At 32.5% G+C, this 21,377-nt stretch overlaps 1 protein-coding gene across 1 annotated transcript in view; it reads left to right on the top strand.

Annotated features, from left to right (window-relative positions):
• LOC127702739 (fibroblast growth factor receptor 3-like) overlaps nucleotides 1-21,377 on the top strand; it is a 154,073-nt gene that overhangs the window by 102,930 nt on the left and 29,766 nt on the right. The window contains exons 4-6 of the mRNA XM_052207044.1: nucleotides 581-652; nucleotides 3,328-3,478; nucleotides 10,805-10,965. Of these exons, the coding sequence (XP_052063004.1) occupies nucleotides 581-652; nucleotides 3,328-3,478; nucleotides 10,805-10,965 (384 nt within the window). The remainder of the gene's footprint in view (nucleotides 1-580; nucleotides 653-3,327; nucleotides 3,479-10,804; nucleotides 10,966-21,377) is intronic.

Genomic DNA, 21,377 nt, shown 5'->3' with positions numbered 1-21,377 from the left:
TCGTCCAACACCTATAAAAAGCAACACCCATGAATAGCCAATCGCTTTTTTCTGTACCGTGTTAAAGGCACATTAGCTGTCAAATTCATGTTCACCCATTTGACTTAAATTCTTATATTTGAGTCATAACTTACTTAAACGTAAATCCAAATTACAAAAAAATCCAAAAGAAACAATTGACAGTACATGAATCTTTATAATGTAGCAGCCTTTCGTGCGTATTTTAGACTAGACACCATTTAATTGACCATCAAGATTACCCCCACAGACTGCCGATAGTCATTCGATCCGACATAAACATAAATGCAAAAATGTACATGTATAAATATAAATAGACGGACAAGCACTTGTGCTTGATCCGAACAACTACAGAGGGATTAGTTTAGTCAGTAATTTCGGAAAGTTATTTATGTCCGTTCTAAATCAACGTTTAATAGACTGGTCGGAAAGTTTGATATTATGACCGATGCTCAGTTCGGCTTTCGTCCCGGTCTTGGTACAGTAGATGCTATTTTTGCTCTTGCGTCATTAATTTTCAATTCTTTATGAGCTAAAAATCGTTTTTATTGTTGTTTTGTAGACTACACGAAAGCCTTTGACACTGTTCAAAGATATATGTTATGGTATAAACTATCAAAAATTGGTATTCAAGGTAAATTTTGAAACAAAGCAATGTATTCTAATGTCAGTACTTGTGTAAGTGTTGATGGGTTTAATTCTGAGTATTTTACAAATGAAGTAGGTCTAATGCAAGGTGAAGTATTATCACCTATATTTTTTTCAATGTATGTCAACGATTGTGAAATGGCTTTTATAAATAGTGACTCTATTCTTTATGAGGTAAAGGAACTAAATTTATTTTTACTAATGTACGCTGACGATATGGTTATTTTTTCAGAAACTGTATCTGGTTTACAAACGTTACTTGATACTTTGTATGATTATACCTCCAAATGGTCACTTAGTGTTAATATAGCAAAAACGAAAATTATTGTTTTTAGAAAGTTTTGAAAAATACATGACAATGAAAAATGATATTATAATAACCAGGAAATAGAAGTTGTAGATAAGTTTAGTTATCGTGGTATATTGTAAAATTTTAATGGCAAATATAATTTGTTACAGCAGAAACTTTCAGAACAGGGTAGAAAAGCTCTTTTTGCCTTAAGGAGAAATATAAAAGATATTTATTTGAATTTTGTAACTTTACTTTCACTTTTTGATACTTATATTAACAGTGTACTTTGTTATGGCTGCGAAATATGGGGCGCTCATAAGGCACCAGCTATAGAGAGGATACAGCTGGGCTATTGTAAAAATATTATGAAAGTAAAAAGCTCTACTAGTAATGTCATGGTGTATTATGAGCTAGGTAGATTGTCATTATTGCACACCAGAAAATGTAGAATTTTTAAATACTGGTTTAAGCTGATCTGTACCACAAACTGTATTTTGAAAAATTGTTACTATTTTTTATATGATGATTTACAAAAATGTCCGAATAATAAGACAAATTGTTTTTTTTTTTATTAAAAATGAGCTGCTTAGTATAGGTTTAGGTGATATTTGGTATAATCAATGTTTATTTTTAGATAGTAAGCTCTCCAGTACGTTTTACTTGATAATTAAACAGCGCCTGTTTGATTGTCTGAAGCAAGATTTTGACAGCCAACTGAGTAATTTAGTTAAATGTTCAAGTTATAGATATATGGTTCAAAATTTTTGTTTACAATATTACTTATGCAAACCAATACCAGTTATTTATAAGACATGTATTACCAAAATAAGACTTAGTAGTCATGATTTAGCTATAGAATGTGGACGTTACTCTGCTATTCCAAGAAGTAATAGACTCTGTAGTTTTTGTAAAAATGACATTGAGGATGAGATACATTTCATTTTAAAATGTCCCTCTTATCAAGGTCATAGATCTTACTTTATTAAACCTTATTATTGGAGAAAACCTTTTATGTATAAATATATACAATTAATGAGTTCGAATAATCTTAGAGAACTATGTAATTTCATAGGTACTTGGGGACAGGACAATTTTTTTTGGCCCTTCCGAAGTGAGATACCTTCTCTCTATATAATATATCAGTGACCGCTGTGGATAGTAAACTTGGAATTGATAGTAAATAGCAAATACAAGTTATTTCTAGTATATTTATGTTCATATAATACAGAAAAACGCGAAAATAATTGAAATTAATAGAAAACAAAAAAATAACGGATTTTGGAAAAAAAGGGGGAGGGCTAAAAAAAATTGTCCTGTCCCTAAGTACCTATGTGTAATTTGGGTAAATTTATATTTCGTGCACAAGCATTAAGATCTAACATGTAATATGTTTCACACTACCTTCTGCTATCTATGTATACTGTGTGTAGTTTATATGTTGTATGCCTATAGATGTTATGACTTTGGTAAATAAATATTATTATTTTAAAAATATAAATAGACGGACAAGCACGTTTTTCTAGGTCTGTTAGACTTCATTTGATAGATTAAAAAATGAAATCATCGTTTTACTATATAGCTAGCTGTATATGAATGATTTCTTGTAGGCCAAATCAGGCAAAGGAATGTGTTTTTTTCTGGTGGCTCCCTTGTTTCAGTGTTCAATGTTGACATTCTTTTCTTTATGATAACTGAACACGCTTAGGGCATGCGTAACCCATCACCAGCTAAAGGTCAAGTTTGGGTTACATGAATACGGATTCAAATGAGGTTGAATTATTAAATTGCTAGCCAATAAACAATTTGCGATGTTTTTGATCTTATTCGACCAAATTGAACCAAACTGACTGCTAATAGCGAAATATTATTTCAATATTCCGCTTTTATAAATGTTTGAAACAATAAAAAATCGTTTTTCAATTTTTATCTAAATCACAGCTAATGCCTCTTTAATACACGAATACTCCCCCCCCCCCCCACCCGCCATACTGCAGCTCCATAACTGATATGGTTCCAAACTGTTGAATCGTAAAGTTTGGATATGTGCGAAACGGAAAAAAGAATATATAAAACTTAAAACAAAATAACATAGTTGCTTTTGATTTAATAGATACATAAACTACGTGAACTCCTTTTAAGGGAGCAATAACTATTTTCTCTTTCAAGCTGTAACGTTACGGTTTCGTTCGAATAAGTATGTAAACGAGAAATGTTGTATGATTGGTCAGTGAAAGACTGAATGAGGGGGACGTGAAACTTTTCACATTCACAGGTTACAATGTGATTTTCAACAACAGGAAAATATTCCCATTGTGAGGTTAAAATTGTTTTAAATCTTTCTACGCCATTTTTTAAAATTATATTTACAGGTCCACCAATTATTAAATTGTTTGAACAGTTTATCAGTGTTCAAGAGGGATTCACTGTCAATTTAAGTTGCCATTATCTAGCGAAGCCAAAACCTTATAATACTTCCTACTGGAACCTAAATGGGACAGAACTACAAACAGTCCACCACAGGTAACATATTATATGAAAAAAAGCATAGTGTGTACATCACACACAAACACCACACACACACATAAATATTTCTGATCATTAGAATAAAGTTATGCTTGATATATGCCTGCCTGTTTTATTAAATACAAACATACTATAATTGTTTTATTAAGGCTAATTTTCAAACACCAATCTTTGCAATACGTACTTAATCAATCAAGTTTACTCTGAATTCCTTTCCTGAGGTTGAGAAAATGACAATACCATCAGCATTTAATAAACAATGAACTGGTCGTGAATTCACAAGTACTAGATCAGGCAAATTTTCGGGATCATCAGGAAGGTTTAAAGTTTATAAAAAATTTAAATAGATTAGAACTCAGATTGCCTTCCTGTTTAATAATATAAACGGTACCAATTTTACTGCACCAGATGCTCTTACTTTAGTTTAAAAGGGGTGTCACTCTATTCTTTAATCAAACACAAGATTTACTCTGGGCATACATACTCTTAATGATATTGTAAAAGTTTGAACCCACACCGATGTTTAACCACGTGAGTTTCATCCATTAGTGAATGACAGTATTGAAAGCCTTCTTCTGTTAATCAACAAAACAGGAAACATTCTACCTTCTTTAGTGTTACGATACGTATCAATAATGATCTTAAAAATGAACATAATTGTTGTCAGATGGTCGCGCTTTTTTGGTTAAATTGATTTGGCTATCATTTATGATAAAGATACTTATCTAAGAAAGTATATGGACGGGTGTCACGTATATAATCATAAAGCTTCCCAAATAAATCAGTAATGGTAAATTCTTGATAGTTATAAGGATCAGATGCAGTAAGTGCAAATATTCAAACTTACTAGATGGTGGTGTTGTCGCATATCAAATGAATGGTCATCAATTCTACATTACAAATATCATACTTCCGATCTCGAAAATTGAGGTGGATAGGGTCATTAAGTGCGAAAAATGAAAAGTTTAAGAAGGTTTGATTGTCGCATATCAAATGAAAGGTCGTATGAGTGCATTACAAATATCAGACATTTAAGGGAAAGACCTTTCAATTGTTTTACAAACAATTGAGATACTAGTTTTTAAGGTCTTTCCCCTGCGTTGGGAAAGACCTTACTGTTTTTAAGGTCTTTCCCCTACGTGAGAAAAGACCTTATTGTTTTCCTGATTTTTTTTTCTTCCAACATTTTTAGCTCACCTGGCCATAAGGGCCAAGTAAGTTTTTCTCATCAATTGGCGTCCGTCGGCTGTCGTCCGTTAACTTTTACAAAAATCTTCTCCCCTGAAACTACTGGACCAAATTTAATAAAACTTGGCCACAACAATCCTGAGGGTATCTAATTTGAAAAATGTGTCCGATGTCATGTAACCTTGGCCATCTTGGTTGGCAGGCGGGGTGCCTGCCAACCAAGATGGCCGACATGGCTAAAAATAGAACATAGGGGTAAAATGCAAGTTTTGTCTATTATTTTGAAAACCGTTATAAATAGAGAAAAGCTTACATGGTCACAAATGTTCAGAATGATGAGCTCTACCAATTGTCCGTGTATGTCAAAACTGTCAGGGGACTTCTTATAGGAGTTATTGCCCTTAAATGACAAATTTTACCATTTGTTTTCATTTTTGCCTATTATCTTGAAAACTATAATAGATACAGAGAAACTTTAAATAGCAATAATAATCAGCAAGAAAAGATCTACAAATAAGTCTGGCATTGTCGAAATCGCCAGTCGACTCCTTATTATAGTTATTGCCCTTTGATGACGATTTTAACCAATTTTTTGCGTTTTTGCCTTATATCTTAAAAATTATAATAGATAGATAGAAACTTAAATAAGCAAAAATGATCAGCAAGACAAGATCTTCAATTAAGACAATATTAAGGAAATCGTCCGTCGTCTCCTTATAAGAGTTATTGCCCTTTGATGACGATTTTAACCAATTGTTTGCGTTTTTGCCTTATATCTTAAAAATTATAATAGAAAGATAGAAACTTAGATAAGAAAAATGATCAGCAAGACATGATCTTCAATTAAGGAATATGGAGGAAATCGTCCGACAACTCCTTATTGGAGTTATTGCCCTTTAATGACGATTTTCACCAGTGTTTTTGCGTTTTGCCTTATATGATAAAAATTCTTATAGATATATAGAAACTTTAAATAACAAAAATGATCAGCAAGGCGAGATCTACAAACAAGTCAAATTTTACCGATATAGTTAGTAGACTGTCACTCTTTATAGGAGTGATTGCCCTTGAATGAGGATTTTTTTTACCCTCTTTTGTGTTTTGAGCAAAAACTAAAGAAGATAGAGAGAAACTTAACAGACAAAAGGATCAGCAATACAAGATCAACAAAAAAGAGATTTTGTCATGAATTCTATTCTCGTCTACAATATTGGAGAGTGTCCTTAGTTGAATATGCACATAGACCTAGGTGAGCGACACAGGCTCTTTGGAGCCTCTAGTTTTGATATGGCGTCCCCCCGTTTCTATTGAAGTTATCATGACCAAATTGGACCATCAATAGACCTCACCATGAAGTATTACCAGAGTAGGCTGCTTAGGATTTCATCATCCCTTTTAGAAGTTATCTCCCTTTTATTGTTTTTTTTTTCGACATGGCTCCCCCTGGTTGTTTTTAAAGATATCATGACCTTATGTGGACAATAGGTAGATCTCATCATGAAGTGTTACCAGATGAGGCTGCGTAGGATTTCATCATCCCTTTTTAGAGTTATATCCCCTTGAAAAATGTCTTTTATTTGCATATATCTTAAAAATTGTTACAGATAGAATCGATTTGAAAATGGCAACAAGTATAGGAAAAGATGGCAATGTTAATAAATATAAACAATTATTTTGTTATCAACCCTTATAAGAGTTATTTCCCTTGAAATATTATACACAAGTTTTGAAAAATTATATTTCGAGAACCGGAAGTCGAAGAGACATGGGACCTTCACCAATAATCTTCAGCTCATGCGACCTTTCATTTGCACCCAAGGTCAAAGGTCATAGAGTGCAAAAGTCTTTACACTTAAATTTCAAGCTTTTATATTAAGAAAACGACAAGAGATAGCTGCACACACACAACGTATAAAATGTTCCCCTCGAAGAGCTCTACGATTTATACTCAGACCCGAAACTGTCCCACCATCCGTTCAAAAGTTACGACGAGATGGTTCTTTAAAGTATAGTTTTTGTGTATATCTTTGAAACGGTAACATCTATCAACCTACTATAAACTGCAAAAACAAAAATGGTCAGTATTTCAAGACCTTCAATTTGAGGTCAATGTCAAGGTCATGAGGAAATTTCACCTTGACCTTCAAAGGGTACTCTAACCTTGACCTTGTGACCTTTTGAAAGGTCAAGTGGTCCGGAGTTGAATGGTGGTAGTCCCATGTTTCTACGACTTCCGGTTCTCAAGTTCGGTATTGCATCACATATTTAAATATTCATTGTGACCTTAATGAGCTATGGAATTGCCCCAATTTTTCTGTGATAGTGTTGTACTTCATCTTACACTCAGCAGATTTGAGATATCTGTTGTCGTTTTAGAGATATTGCAGTTTAAAACTTTGTGAGCGGGGGCATATATCTCTGAATCAACAACAGCTAGCCACCTGGAACTTTCAGCAATTGAAGACTTTAACATGGTTATTTGTTTGATGAAATACCAAAAACATATGATGAAAAACAAAGAAAAATAAGCAGTTTGAAATGTTGATATTTTACATTGACTTTGTAAGTTTCATAAGTTCTATTTATAAAATTGATATTGCATCATGTTTTGGACTTTGCCAAATGGGGTCATGTGACATATGAAATTGAACATCCAAATGAGCTCTATTCCAAAATGAAAATTTAAAACCCTCTTATCCATCCAAAAGAGAAGGGTGGGGTCATTAAGTGCAAAAATTAAAACTTTAAAGATAGAAAGGTTGTCGCATATCATATGAAATTTAATAAAGAGTACATTTCAAATATAAAATTTCTGTCATCCCCCCAAATAAAATGGGTTAGGTGCAAAAAAAAAATTGTCTTAGAAGGTAAGGTTGTTGCATATCAAATGAAAGGTCATAATGTGTATATTTCAAATATCAAATTCCTGTTCCCCAAATATGAGTTGGATGGGATTATTAAGTGCAAAAAAAAAATCAAACTTTCTAGAAAATGGTGTTATTGCATATCAAATGAATGATCATCAAGTTTACATTACAAATATCATACTTCCGATCTCGACAATTTAGGTGGATAGGGTTATAAAGTGCGAACAGTGAAACGTTTAAGAAGGTATGCTTGTCGCATATCAAATGAAAGGTCGTAAAGAGTTACGTGATTAGGTCCGTTTCTCAGATATTATAAGCAGTAGGTGAACTATATGTGGTGCATGAAATGATTGTAAGGTGTACATGTCTGTCTGGCAGAGTTCAATTGACCTTGACCACATTTTCATGGTTCGTTTGTCAGTGTTTAGTTTTTCTGGTTAAGTCTGTTTCTTATATTCTATAAGCAATAGGTTAACTTCATTTGGTGCACGGAATGATTGTACGCTGAACATGTCTTTCATTTGACATTGACATTATTGGCATGGTTCATTAGCCAACGCTAAGTTTTTCGATTTGGTCTGTTTCTTTATACTTTAAGCAAAAGGTCAACTATATTTGGTGTATGAGATGATTCAAAGGTGTACTTCTCTGTCGGGCAGGGATTATCTTACCTTGACCTTATTGTCATGGATCATTGATAATGTTAAGTTTATGCGATACTTGTAGTAAAACCTTTATCTTTAAGACTTTAGATTAATCATGGTCAGTTAAGCAGGTGAGGCATGTCAGCGTGTGCACTATTGTTACAGTATGAAACGATACACAATGTAATTTTTGTTTTTGTCTTTGTTGAACTACTAGTACTATATTCAGATTTACATTGAAAATAACACATGACTTTTGTACTGTTTTGTTTATTGTTGTTTTTCTTGTACTATTTATTGATTTTTATTGTAGTACTTCGGGTACTTTGTGTTATTCCATTGATTGAAATCAAAAGGGGGAGAATCGAGTGGGGTTACGGTTTTTTGACTGAGTAAGAAAATTTAACACTATAAGGTATGGGGAAAATCTGGATTCATAATATTTTTTTTTGTCATCTGCTTGACCACAATATTTTTTTTTCATCAAATTGGGGATCAGAATATTTTTTTTGGTAAAAACCATAACCCCCCCCCCCCCCCCCCTTTGAAGTTAAATGGTTGTTCCCTAACACGCGTAGCGGGTTATTTAAAAAAATGTAGGTTATTTCGAATAGACAGAAAAAATATTACAGTCATTCCTTATAATTTAATTCTAAATTCTATTTTTAAGGAGTAAATCATGAAAAAACGTTGATGACGTCACGGTCACATGACAAAATTATGTCTATGAGCTGTTAGACAAAGAACTTTCAGCCAATCAGAAGACGTGTTACATCTAAATTTAATTTTTAATCTTTGCGTTCAAGAAAAAGCCATTTGAAGGGTGAACATTTTATACTTTTGTTTAATAATTTTAATATTTTTCATCGTTTTGGTCAGCAGTCAATATTTTGATCGTAGGGCCATTATGTTTTCCTATCTTTCTATGGACATGCATGTTGTATTGTTGTTTTTGTAGATAATGAGAATGTTTTTTTTTCTTCAAGTACAAAGATTGCAACTCCTTCAGTGCGTTCAGTTGACCTTAGACAATTCTAGCGATTCTTTTTTATAATTCTTTTGTTCATATGGCCACTCATGTGTTATTTGGCTTTTGATTTCCATACTTCTGGTATTCATGGTGAAGGTAAATCGGAATAGTGGACACCAACGCAAAAAATATCGATATTTTCTTGTACAAATACATTTTGAAAATATGCTCATAGTCAAACAAACATCATTTAATACTGGTCTTATTACGCTTATACATATACAATTGGAAATAAATGCATTTGGAATGCCTAGAAGATAAAAACTGTCGTATCAAAATAAAGAACAGAAAGAATTTCAATAATTTACCTAACTTGCATTATCACATTCTAAGGAAAACTGATGGACGAAATTTAAATTCACAGTGAAACAGTCGACACTTCCATATATTTCAAGTTTCTTTTTTAATTAATAATTGAAATACAGGTATAGATAAATAACAGGAATTTGGGCTAAATATCAAAGACAGTACTACCCAACAACACAAAAACAACAAAGAAAACTACAGTAAAATGAAGTATATGTTATTCTCTCGCCTGCGACAAAAGTCGCAGAATGCAAAACATAGGGGTTACAATCCGGCTGTGACGGCGGAGACGACATAAACTTCTTTGTATAAAACTTTATATTTCAAAAGGTAGAAGACCTAGATGCTTCATACCGTGTATGCAGATGCCTTATGTAACGAAGTTTCCGTCTGTCATATGTCCTTTGTCCTTGACCTCATTTTAATGGTTCAGTGACTGCTTGAAAAAGATTTAAAGAAGTTTTGTAAGGTGAAATACTCACTTATTTTGAGTAATAGAATAACTATATTTGGTATATGGGATCCTTGCAGAGTCTACATGTCCGGCAGACAGGGCTTACCTGAATGGATAAGTGATCAAGGATAAGTTTTTGTGGTCAAGTCCATATCTCAGATACTATAAGTAATAGGTCAACTGTATTTGGTTTGTTGAATGATTGTAAGGTGTACATGTCAGACTGGTAGGTTTCATCTGACCTTGGCCTCATTTCCATGGTTCATTGGTCAATGTTAAGTTAAATCAGTTTGGTCTATTTATAAGATACTATAAGCAATATGGCCACAATATTTGGTGTCTGGAATGATTGTAAGGTGTACATGTCTGTCTGGCAGGGTTCACATTACCTTTACCTCATGTTTATGGTTCATTGGTACATTTTAAGTTTTCATAGTTTATGTTTATCAAAAACTATAAGCAATAGGTCAACTTTAATTGGTAATGGAATGATTGTTAGGTGAACATGTCTGTCTGGCAGGGTTCATCTGACCTTGACCTCATTTTCATTGTTCATTAGTAATGTTAAATTTGCCTGGCTATTTCCGTTTCTCGGATACTATAAGCAATAGGTCAAATGTATGCTGTGTATGGGATTATTGTATGGTGCTCATTTTGTCTAGCAGAGTTTGTATGAACTTGACCTCATTTTTATGGTTTATTGGCTTTTCTATGTTCCATTTTCGTAATTAGGCCTGTTTCTCAGATACTATAAGCAAGACTCTATATATATAACTATATTCGGTGTACGGTATGAAATTCAGTCATTATAAGTAAACAGGTTTTATATTGCAGTGCCAAGTATTTAGCTTCCTTTCGAAGCATTCCTGGTATTATGCTTGGTTATGGAGAATTTAACCTGAAAATAAAGGATGCAAAGACAACAGATTCTGGAAATTACACATGTTTAATAGAAAATTATTTCGGCCGAGCATTAGGAACTATCGAGCTTCAAGGTATTTATGAATTTTACTCGAATTGTGAAAAACCCTTCTGGAATAGTGAAAACATACAACAAACGCAAAAATATATTGCAAATAATGTTTAATTTTTATAGTTTTTTCGGCTACCACAGTGATCATGATGCATCTTTTAATCATAAAACGAGAGTGTTAAAATGACATATTTTGATTTCGTTAATATAAGTGTCATTCTATCGAGAACATAAAAAATAAGACAAATTTTTAAAAAGGTTTTGAAAAGTCAAAAGTCACTGCCTGTGGACTGGATTGGTTTTGACCTTAGATGGCGTACAGAAATTTAAATAACAGTTATCGTTACCTTGATAATATCTTTTCGATAGATTCTCACCAAGAATTCTCTATATATACATGTACTACGGAAATTTACCCAAGGTAACTTATTTAATAAGTTTAATATAAAAAAGAATAATTGCCCTTTCTAAGAATTATTTATTCAGTTTCACACGGGAAACTCTGTACATAAATTTATGACAAAAGGGACAATTTTCCATTCCCTCTTGTTAATGTTCCTTTCTTTGACGGTGGTGTTTCTTTGGCTCAATCATACGGTGTTTAGCACATCCTAATTTTTACGATGATATTGTTTACCGAGCCCGTAAATTTAGATACGATCCGGGTAAACTTATCGATCCTTTAGATAAACTTATTCTAAAAGGTTACCAATTCAGCACTGTAATTAGATCTTTCAATATTGTTTGATCGGTATAAGTATTGAGTTTTTTTATCAATAAATTAAAACAAAACTGAATATTAATGTTATAAACAAATCTACATTCACGGTCCTACAATCTGTCGATGCCTATAATTTGGCATTGCACAAGGTCATGTTTTTCTCCGACTGTTAATGACGGCTTTACGCTAAAACCATTGGATGTTGGATGTGTACTGATTGATATTTTATTTTTTATAAGTTGTTATTGGCTTTAAACTAGCTTTCAGCAACTACGAGTACTCTCAGACCTGTACTTTGTGTCTTTTTGCGCTTTGTATCGACCTGAAGAGTTAAGCCCTTTTTCATTTGAATTTATAGTTTGTTCTTAAGTTGTACTGTTACACCACTTTCCCAGGTTAGGGGAAGGTTTGACACCAGCAAACATGTTTAACCCCGCTACATTCTGTATGTGCCTGTCCCAATTCTTGAGCCTGTATTTAAGTGGTTGTCGTTTGTTGCTGTATATCATATTTGTTTTTCGTCTATTGTTTTGTACATAGATCAGGCGTTATATGAATACGAATACTTTATTAAACCCCGTTTGAATCATTTCGCGGCCTTTTACAACTTGGTATGTGGTATAGGTTTTGTTAATAATCAAATGTCAAACGGTGACCCATCGTTGTTAACTTCTACGTCAGTTTGTGTCTGATAGATAGTTGTCTCACTGGCAATAATACCAATTTTTTGTGTCTTTTTTTCAGTATTCAGGCTTTTATAATCCCTTTACATCACCGTCTGACTAGGGTGATAAGCGTTTTGATGAATAAAACAAATATTGAATAATTGACTACATTATTTTATTATTGTAAACATATATAGTATATGCATATCAACATTATGACAATAATTGGAAAAGAACAATCACACATCTGTATACACGCAGATACATGCATTCTTGTACTTGCATTTACATAACATACATCAACTTGTTTATTGCATAAAAAAAATGTTATCTTTGTAAAGATCTGCATTTTATAAACTGAAAATATTCATTCTTTATCTTTTAAATAGTTTGAATCAAAAGTAACTGTTACTGATCAGTAAAAGTGTAATCTACTTAGGCCCTGATTTTTTGAAAAAATTGTGAGTTAGCATTTTTCTTTGCTATATTATGTTCATTTGCCTGGTATTTTCTTTTTTGACTTTTAGCTCTATAATACTTGGTTTCCAAATCAAATACCAAATCTTTTATTCTTTTAAGCATTTATTCTAAATACGGAAAATTCACTCCTCATTGTTCTGATGGGCATAAAAAAACCAACAAATCAGAAAATAGTTACCAGACAATATGACTCTGTTGTCATATTCTATATCTACATGAAAACACAAATTTTCGTATATTTTTATTCAAATTGGCTAAAGTCAGTAATATGGGGAGAAAATGAAATTTTATTACTAATCTCTTTGTGTGAATCTAAGTAATTTTTGTATTATAAATCTAATCTCGACTATTCTCAAAAACAAATATGATGTTATTTTTATGGGCAGTACTCGTTTGTTTGCTAATTTAACTCTCTCTTTCTCTGAAATAGGGGACTTGGAAAATATTTTAAAGAAAGGAAGATATGAGTGGTTTTTGTCGAGCCTGCGACTCTTGTCGCAAAAGCGAGACATAGCGATTCTACATTGCGTCGTCGTCGTCGGCGGCGTCCACAAATATTCACTCTGTGGTTAAAGTTTTTGAAATTTTAATAACTTTCTTAAACTATCCTGGATTTCTACCAAACTTGGACAGAAGCTTGTTTATGATCATAAGATAGTATCCAGAAGTAAATTTTGTAAAAAAAAATCCTGCTTATCCGTATTTTACTTATAAATGGACTTAGTTTTTCTGCCAGTTAACATTACATTCACTCTGTGGTTAAAGTTTTTAAAATTTTAATAACTTTCTTAAACTATCCTGGATTTGTACCAAACTTGGACAGAAGCTTGTTTATGATCAAAAGCTAGTATCTAGAAGGAAATTTTGTAAAAATTTATTTCCTGTTTTTCCGTATATTACTTATAAATAGACTTAGTTTTTCTTCCAGTTAACATTACATACAGTCTGCAGTTAAAGTTTTTAAAACATTTATTAGATTCATAAACCATCCTGGATTTTTACCAAACTTGGACAGAAGCTTCTTATAATCAAAAGATAGTATCTAGAGGATAATTTTTAATAATTTTTTCCCGATTTTTGTTCAGCCTGCGACTTTTGTCTTCCAGACAATCTATAGATTTGATTGCATACTGTATTCATTTTTTACAAGCATAACTTTTTCATACATTTCAAACATTTTATTTCATTAACTGTAAATCTATTATGTGCATTCCCCTATCACACTGAAAACATAGACAACAGCAAAAGTAGGCGAGACACTGGGTTCCTCGGAACCCTTACGAATTTTTATTCAATTAAGGACCTGATTTCAATCTTTGCTAAAACGAAATATGCTGTTTCTGTTCTTAAAGGAATGAAATCCGGACCCAGCATAGAACGAAGCTAATAAATCACAGACATTTATTTTTATGAAATGACACGTACTTAATCACCAAATGGACCTTATATGCATACGTGAGCTTTACAAAAGTTGTATTACGAAACTTAAGAGAGAACCACCTTGATATGTAGGCAATCTGACTTCGTTGGAGAGAGAGGTGCATTCCCTGAATAGATAAAATTCCAAGTCATTCGTACACGGATCACACACTGCATATGCATACGCAGCACATATTTCATGCATACGGTTAAGAAGTCGAACGCAACACACACACACACACACACACATATGTAGAAGTGTATACGAATTCGAATACGAATACTTTATTAAACCAATCATAAATGAAATATATTGTTAACAATTTAAAAAATTGTAGACATGGTAGAAGACACCCGCGAAATGACGAGCATGTTAACCGGATTATTTAGATGCTCATTTTCAAAATTCGCATTGTAAGCCGTTCAAATACATGGGATGATTAGATAATTTATAATGTTAGAAGGAATATTGAACTAGTACAATAACTATCAAGTTTAATTGCTTATTCCATATAAAATAGATTCCATTTTGTTAGTCTTGGACTAATTTCACAGAAAAACGTCTGTTATGGTGCGTTGCTGGTCGAAATTTTTGTTTGCCTTTGTTTTTTTATTGTTTCATTTCGATACGTTTTAATGCGTTTCTGTTTGTATAAGTGGATGATTATTGTCATATCCTTGCTGAATTTGAAAATTTCATTATATGTATTTGCGCTTCTGCGAGACTGTTAAAGAGTCAAATACGGGTTGCAGATTCTACAATTAATGCGATTTATAAAAACAGAAAAAAAAACGGAAAAAAAGTTTCTATATACAAATTCAAGAAGAGCATATTGGACAAATACAAATGGCATTGGTTACGCTACTTCATTAATTTGCGTGATTGGTTGATAGATAACTAAAAGAGGTAACAAACAAATTAAGATGTTAAGCGTCACTTTCAGCACTATTAACTGTTTTGAGGCCACGTGCGGGGTTCGAACTTACAGCCGTGTTGGCAGGCTAGTAAAACAGTAGATTAACTACTTTTTCTCATGATAAAATTATATTCAAATATTTACAATAAAAATTCACCAGACAGTACCTGATGTCACAAACAAACAGTTACATTTAGTCAATTAAAACAATACCAAAAGCAATTCTACAAAAGTTTAAATGTGATAATTTTGTAAGTACATGTATAGTTTAGAATTAATACAATATCTCTGCATGATTATCTGTTACTTTAATAACGGGATTGTCTAGTATAAAATGTTTTTCCAATAGTAAATGTTCTTTTCTCAGATTTAAAAGATAAAAAAGTGAGAGATGTATTTATCTAACAATGTTTTAAAATATTCTACTAAAATGAGTTTACCTTGAGGATCTAAAAATACGATATTTCTTCTTTCGTAGATACTAAATCTTGGTACATTCATAATAAAATTTGAGAAATAAAAATAAAACCTTTTCTTTTCTTCAAAAAAAAAAACCAATCAGCATTGTTTTGTCAAAATCGAGCGTGTTTACAAAAGTTTTTCAACATTGCACATACAATTTATCAAAAAATCTTTCCGAAAATCAGTGAAGTACGACAGATTGACACAGTTAATAAACATATCTTCTAAATCTTCTCTAGATTGTTTACACACCGGACATGCGTTATTATCAGACATGTTACATTTCAAATGTTGAACTTTAGTAAACAAAGTTCTATAAAGAATTTGAAAATTCAGTTCTTAGCATTCACCAGGAAGGATATGTAAATTTGAAAAAATATAACACTTTGAAAATTCTAATTCTAGATACTTTTCAAATAATAAGATTTTGATACAGGAGATTTTGAAACAAGTTTTATTAAGAGATCATAAAATGTTCGAGTACTTTGTGTCATAGAAACTTGTTTATCTTCAACAGAAAAAGAAAAAAATCAATCTGCAGTTATTTCAGTGATGAAATGTACCCATTCAGGCGGCAAACTGACGAGCAAATTCTTATAAAATTTGCTGCAGACATCTTTCAGATCAGGATCTTTCTCAGATAAAATATCATGGATTACAATAAATTTCATAAGACCAGGAATGACTTCATATGTTAATTTTTAACTTTTGTTATACCTGCACAAATGAAACGTTTATGATTTAATAATTTACTTTCTCTTTTTATACTGGAGTTAAAAAATAATGGTATCTCGTGAATATTGTTTTCATTAGCTTCAAAGGAAACATACATGTACATGTTGATTTTCATTTTATTCCATGTAAGCAACATTTCTCGAACGAAAAAGGAAATTTGGAATAAGAAGATTGTTTGAAATCGTAAAGTAAAATTTCTTTTCCAATGATTTCCAATAAAATTTCATGTTTTCTGTTTCCGAAAAGAAATATGTAAAAAAAATTCACAGAGCAGAATAATCCGAATTTAATAGTCTATAAGCAATTTTAGCCTAAAGACAAACATTTAAGCATTATATCTGGAAAATATAAACCACCTTTAGATTTTTCGGAAGTAATTGTTTCATAAGCCATATGGTTAGTCTTAAAATTCCATGTATTTTAAAAGACAAATGTATCTACTAGCTATTAAGCATAATTTGATGTACTTTAAGGCCTTTAATCCACTTAAAACTATTTTCCGATCGGTTATCAGGGGGAATTTTCGATAGTACAAAAACACTTTAAAAAAATTTAATGAAATATTTCGTGGCAGACTAAAATTTTTCAGAGTTTGAAGACTAATTACCCTTGATAACACACACAAAGATTGTTTTTTTTATGAACTTATGTACAAAAAAGATCCACAAGAAAATTATGTCGTCACGTGCTTTTAATAAAACAAATGTTATTCAAACACACCAACTCTGTTGCTATGACTCATTTGAAACTTTAAGGTATTTCACTTGAGCCATATATTTCATTTTTTTGGTACTTTGGATTTTTAATGTTATCATATCAACCTGTAGCCTAAATATATACTGTAGCGAAATGATTTATCAAATATTTATGCTTTATACGTTTTTAAGACAAAACAGTCAACTCAAACACGCTTGAACATAACTTTCTCTTTTCGGTGAGATTATTGCCCATTTTTAGGATTTTTCCCAAAAACTGTTGCCAGGGGCAAAGGTGAAAGGTAAAGCTTTAAAAAGACCAATCTTTTATCTTTCTGTGGAATTTTTTTCGACTGAAATTATGCTTATGCACAAAAAAGATCCCCATGTATTTGCACCTACCACAATCGACTGTTTTGTGAAAATTTAATTTGTCATTAATTCAAAAGTTTACAAATATCTCGAAGCTCCATACTATAATTTAAGTAAAACACGTATATAAGATGCAACAAATCCTAAATCATGCACCTACATTAAAGTTTTAAAGCCCATAGAAACAGATGTAAACAATTCAAATATACCAACTTGGCCATTTTTACCTTCTCTACATTTCTTTTGTTAAATTACAAGTGATATTAGCCTGTAAAGGACATCCCTGTTTTATTCCGTTATTCCGTTATTAAGGTAGATGGAGTGTCTAAATTACAATCCATAGAATTGTTTAATAATTTGCCAAAATGTATTTTATATCATGGTTTTTAAAAAAAAAATAATAAAAAGAATGGGTCACGGGGCTTATTTTCACGCTACAGGTTGTGCAAAATTGACAGATTTTGTATAGATTATGCATGGAAAACCCAATTTTCTGCCATAAAACGAAAACTACACCATAGAATTTTTAGATAAAATATGAGAAGATAGCTCAAATATTATGCTTTCAGATAAGAAAAAGAAAAAATGGGGTCACCGGACCCGTTTTCTTGCTACATAATAAAATAGGTAAATTCCTAACACATTCTATTGTAAAAATAACTTTATCTGAAATATCTGCCCTTACATTTGAGTTGCCTCCCCTTATGTGATAAAGTTGGAAAAATTGAATTAAACAAACGTTTTCATTTTTTTTGTAAAATACAACCATAAATATGATAAAACATGTCATTTTCTATATTGAAATGAAAATTCTTACACATGAATTACTTACTACTCTCAAAATTTGCACATTTTCTTAAAGATCTAAACCGATTGTTTTATGGTATTTCAAAATCCAAGATGGAGGAAGACACCCTATCTACCTTAAAGATGAAATATAGGATCAAATGTTCATTACACTTCACAGACCTTCTAACATTCGTATAGAAAAATGTTATTCATTTACTAAATCTTTCTCCAAAACCAAATTTTAAAACACAAAATAAAAAATCATGTCTTACTCTATCAAATGCCTATTCTTGGACCATTTTTTTAAAATATAAGCCTCTAAATCTTCTTCGTCTATTAAATCGATATTGTTAAGTATACTGCATACAGTGTCTAATATATCTCGACCTATTACAGAACAAGTTTGCGTATTACATATGATCTTTGCAAATGTTAGTTTCAGTCTATTGGCCATAATTCGGGCTAAAATCTTGTAATCAATTGCAACTGTTGTATATCTAATTTTCGTTATTAATAAAGGTTGCTAGTTCCCAGTCTGGTACCTGTATCATTCAGGAATAGGAAAGGGTCATTCCGTATCCGGTTTGATAATTACTCTCTCTCTTATTTCTTGTCAATGCGGGTAGATGACGTTATTTTTATTGAGTGCAAAATATTACAACAAAACAATTTTATTCGTGTTTATTTGTGTCCTTAACATATAAAAATCCCTTAAGGATACAGAATGGTGGAGGTCCCTTAAATTAATTGTGAATTTGAGACATTTTACAGGGCTGTGATCTGTACAATTTTTTTTAACACGTGGTATTGAAGAAAAACAATTTGCCCCGATCCCGACTACAGTCGATGTCGGAATAAGAATTTTTTTTCGGAACCTAATTTAAAAGGTCACCTCTCTTTAACGGTCTCTTTTGATACTCCCCAAGAGTGACTGCTTAATACAGGTTCGACTGTACCCCCGTATTCAATTTTTGAAAGCAACAAATATAAAGGTTGTGAATATCCTTAATATAAACAAGATGACAAGTTAAGTGAATGAGCAAATAGGAGTCGTTAACACTTTTGTAAGAGAAACAAATCTCATTTACAGGAAAGAATACCCAAAATGTTCTCTTGATATTGAAAATACGAGAAAAGCTAGGAGTAATCACGCGAGATACTCATTTAGATTTACAACATTCTATAGTGACGGTATTCATCGTATCCCAGCCCTTGCTACTTTGGCTGTTGAGAATTTGTCGACGGGTTGTCAACGACTGTGCAGAATAAACAGTCAACTTTTGTGTGTATATACTATATGATATTGATACAACTGTACAGAAAGTGATTGTATTCGTTGCTTACATTGTTCCTTGAGCTATAAATAAAGTGAATGTATGCTTTCTAGATTTATGATTGATAAGAACAGTCTTGCCATGTTCAGAAAAATGTTTTTTCGGTGAGAACAGTCGTGCCAAATTCTGTGATTATAACTCGCATTGCTAGTATGAGTAACGGTACCAACTCGTCTTTATTTACGGTTGAATCAATCCAAAACGGGCCAGACTCTACACAAATTGAATTGGCTTCAAATTCTTTTTTAAACGATTCCTTTTTGAAAGAACATGAACAAACTAAATTGTTTTGTTTTCAAACTCCATCACATGATTCATTACATGCGCTTATAACTCATTCAACAGCAGTTAGACCATCATTTAAATTTTCGTTTTCTGGGACTGCTAATATCCAAGAAGTAGTCCCCCCTACACGAATATCATTTCAACCAGAATCTAGCGTCGGCGTATGGCTGCCACATTCATTAAATTATAAAATGGAACGTTTGGCTAAGTGTTCCGAATTTCACGGGTATCCTCAAGATAATGGTAACACGTTTTTGACTGAATTTATATGCAAAACGCGCTCGCTGCTCGCTTCTGCAAAAATGGCAGAAGCCTATGGTTACAGAAAACACGTTGACTCTGTAAATGCCGCAGGATTGTTCAAAAACAAATCTCGTGATAATAGAAGAACTGCAGATGATCAATATACTGAAGTGCGCGATTTGCGACAGCAAATTCAGGAGTTAAGTGAGCTAGTTAAAGCTCAAAAGGAAATGAAATCCGACAAACGTTCTCCGCAGGCTCCCGCAGCCGCTTCATCTGAAATATCCGAAATGAAGGATCAAATACAGTCATTAATGTCTCTTATATCAGACATGAATGTGCAGAATAAGCCATAAGCTGCGAATGACCGACAAAATACGCATGACCGCAATTATGATTATCCGACGAATGACCGACAAGTTACCAATGATCGTAATAATTATCCAGCGAATGGCCGATAAGTTAGCCATGATCGCAATAATTTTTCCGGACCGTTTTTTAAATGTAAAGGTATAGGTCACCGACAGCGTGAATGTTATTGGAACGGTATGGGCCAAAATTTGTCGACTGCAAAATGTCAGTTGTGCCAGCAGGAGTGACATACAGCGAATGTCTGCACAAATTTTGCTTTGTGAAACCAACCGAACCCGGGAGACAGGCACGGTCGTCCGGGATAGATTCTGAGAGTGCCTTTATAGACTTCAGTTCACAAAAGAAACATAAATTTTTGTACATAAATGTTTTTTTCGATCAGCTTAAAATGGCTGCATTATTTGACTCAGTTCCATTGATATCATGTCAAAATCTTTATTTGATTATGTTTCCGACAAGCAAACATTAAATTGTACATAGAGAAGCAAGGTGAAATTGGTATGAATGTATATATTCTCCCAGTGACTTCACATCCGTTCATTCTCGGGACGGATTATTTGATGAAAAACAGTGTTGTGTTAGATTTTAGTAAGATGTTATGTCAATTGAATACCGCAAATGTTCAAACCCATAAGCGACTTTGTCTTGAACCAAATACTGAAACTATTATTTGGGCTAGGGTACCGAATTACATTGAATCATGTACATTGGGATTACAAGCTGTGTGCTCCAAAAGCAATTTTTCATGTAGCAAAGTTTGCTCGTAGCTTAATCTGTTGTAACCGTACCGTACAATAGGAAAGTTCCGGTAAAACTTTTAAATCCAACAAGTGAGAATGTCGTTATTCCGAAAGGCCGTACAGTAGCAGAATTTAGTGTACTAAATAATTAATATGAATGTACATCATTTTCAGATACTATACCGGAAGTACAGCATGTAGAAGT

The sequence above is a fragment of the Mytilus californianus genome, unplaced genomic scaffold (genome assembly GCF_021869535.1).
Source record: "Mytilus californianus isolate M0D057914Y unplaced genomic scaffold, xbMytCali1.0.p SCAF_5, whole genome shotgun sequence".
Taxonomy (NCBI): Eukaryota; Metazoa; Mollusca; class Bivalvia; order Mytilida; family Mytilidae; genus Mytilus; species Mytilus californianus.
The sequence above is the reverse complement of the archived record's forward strand: the minus strand, read 5'-3'. Positions and strand labels throughout refer to the sequence as shown.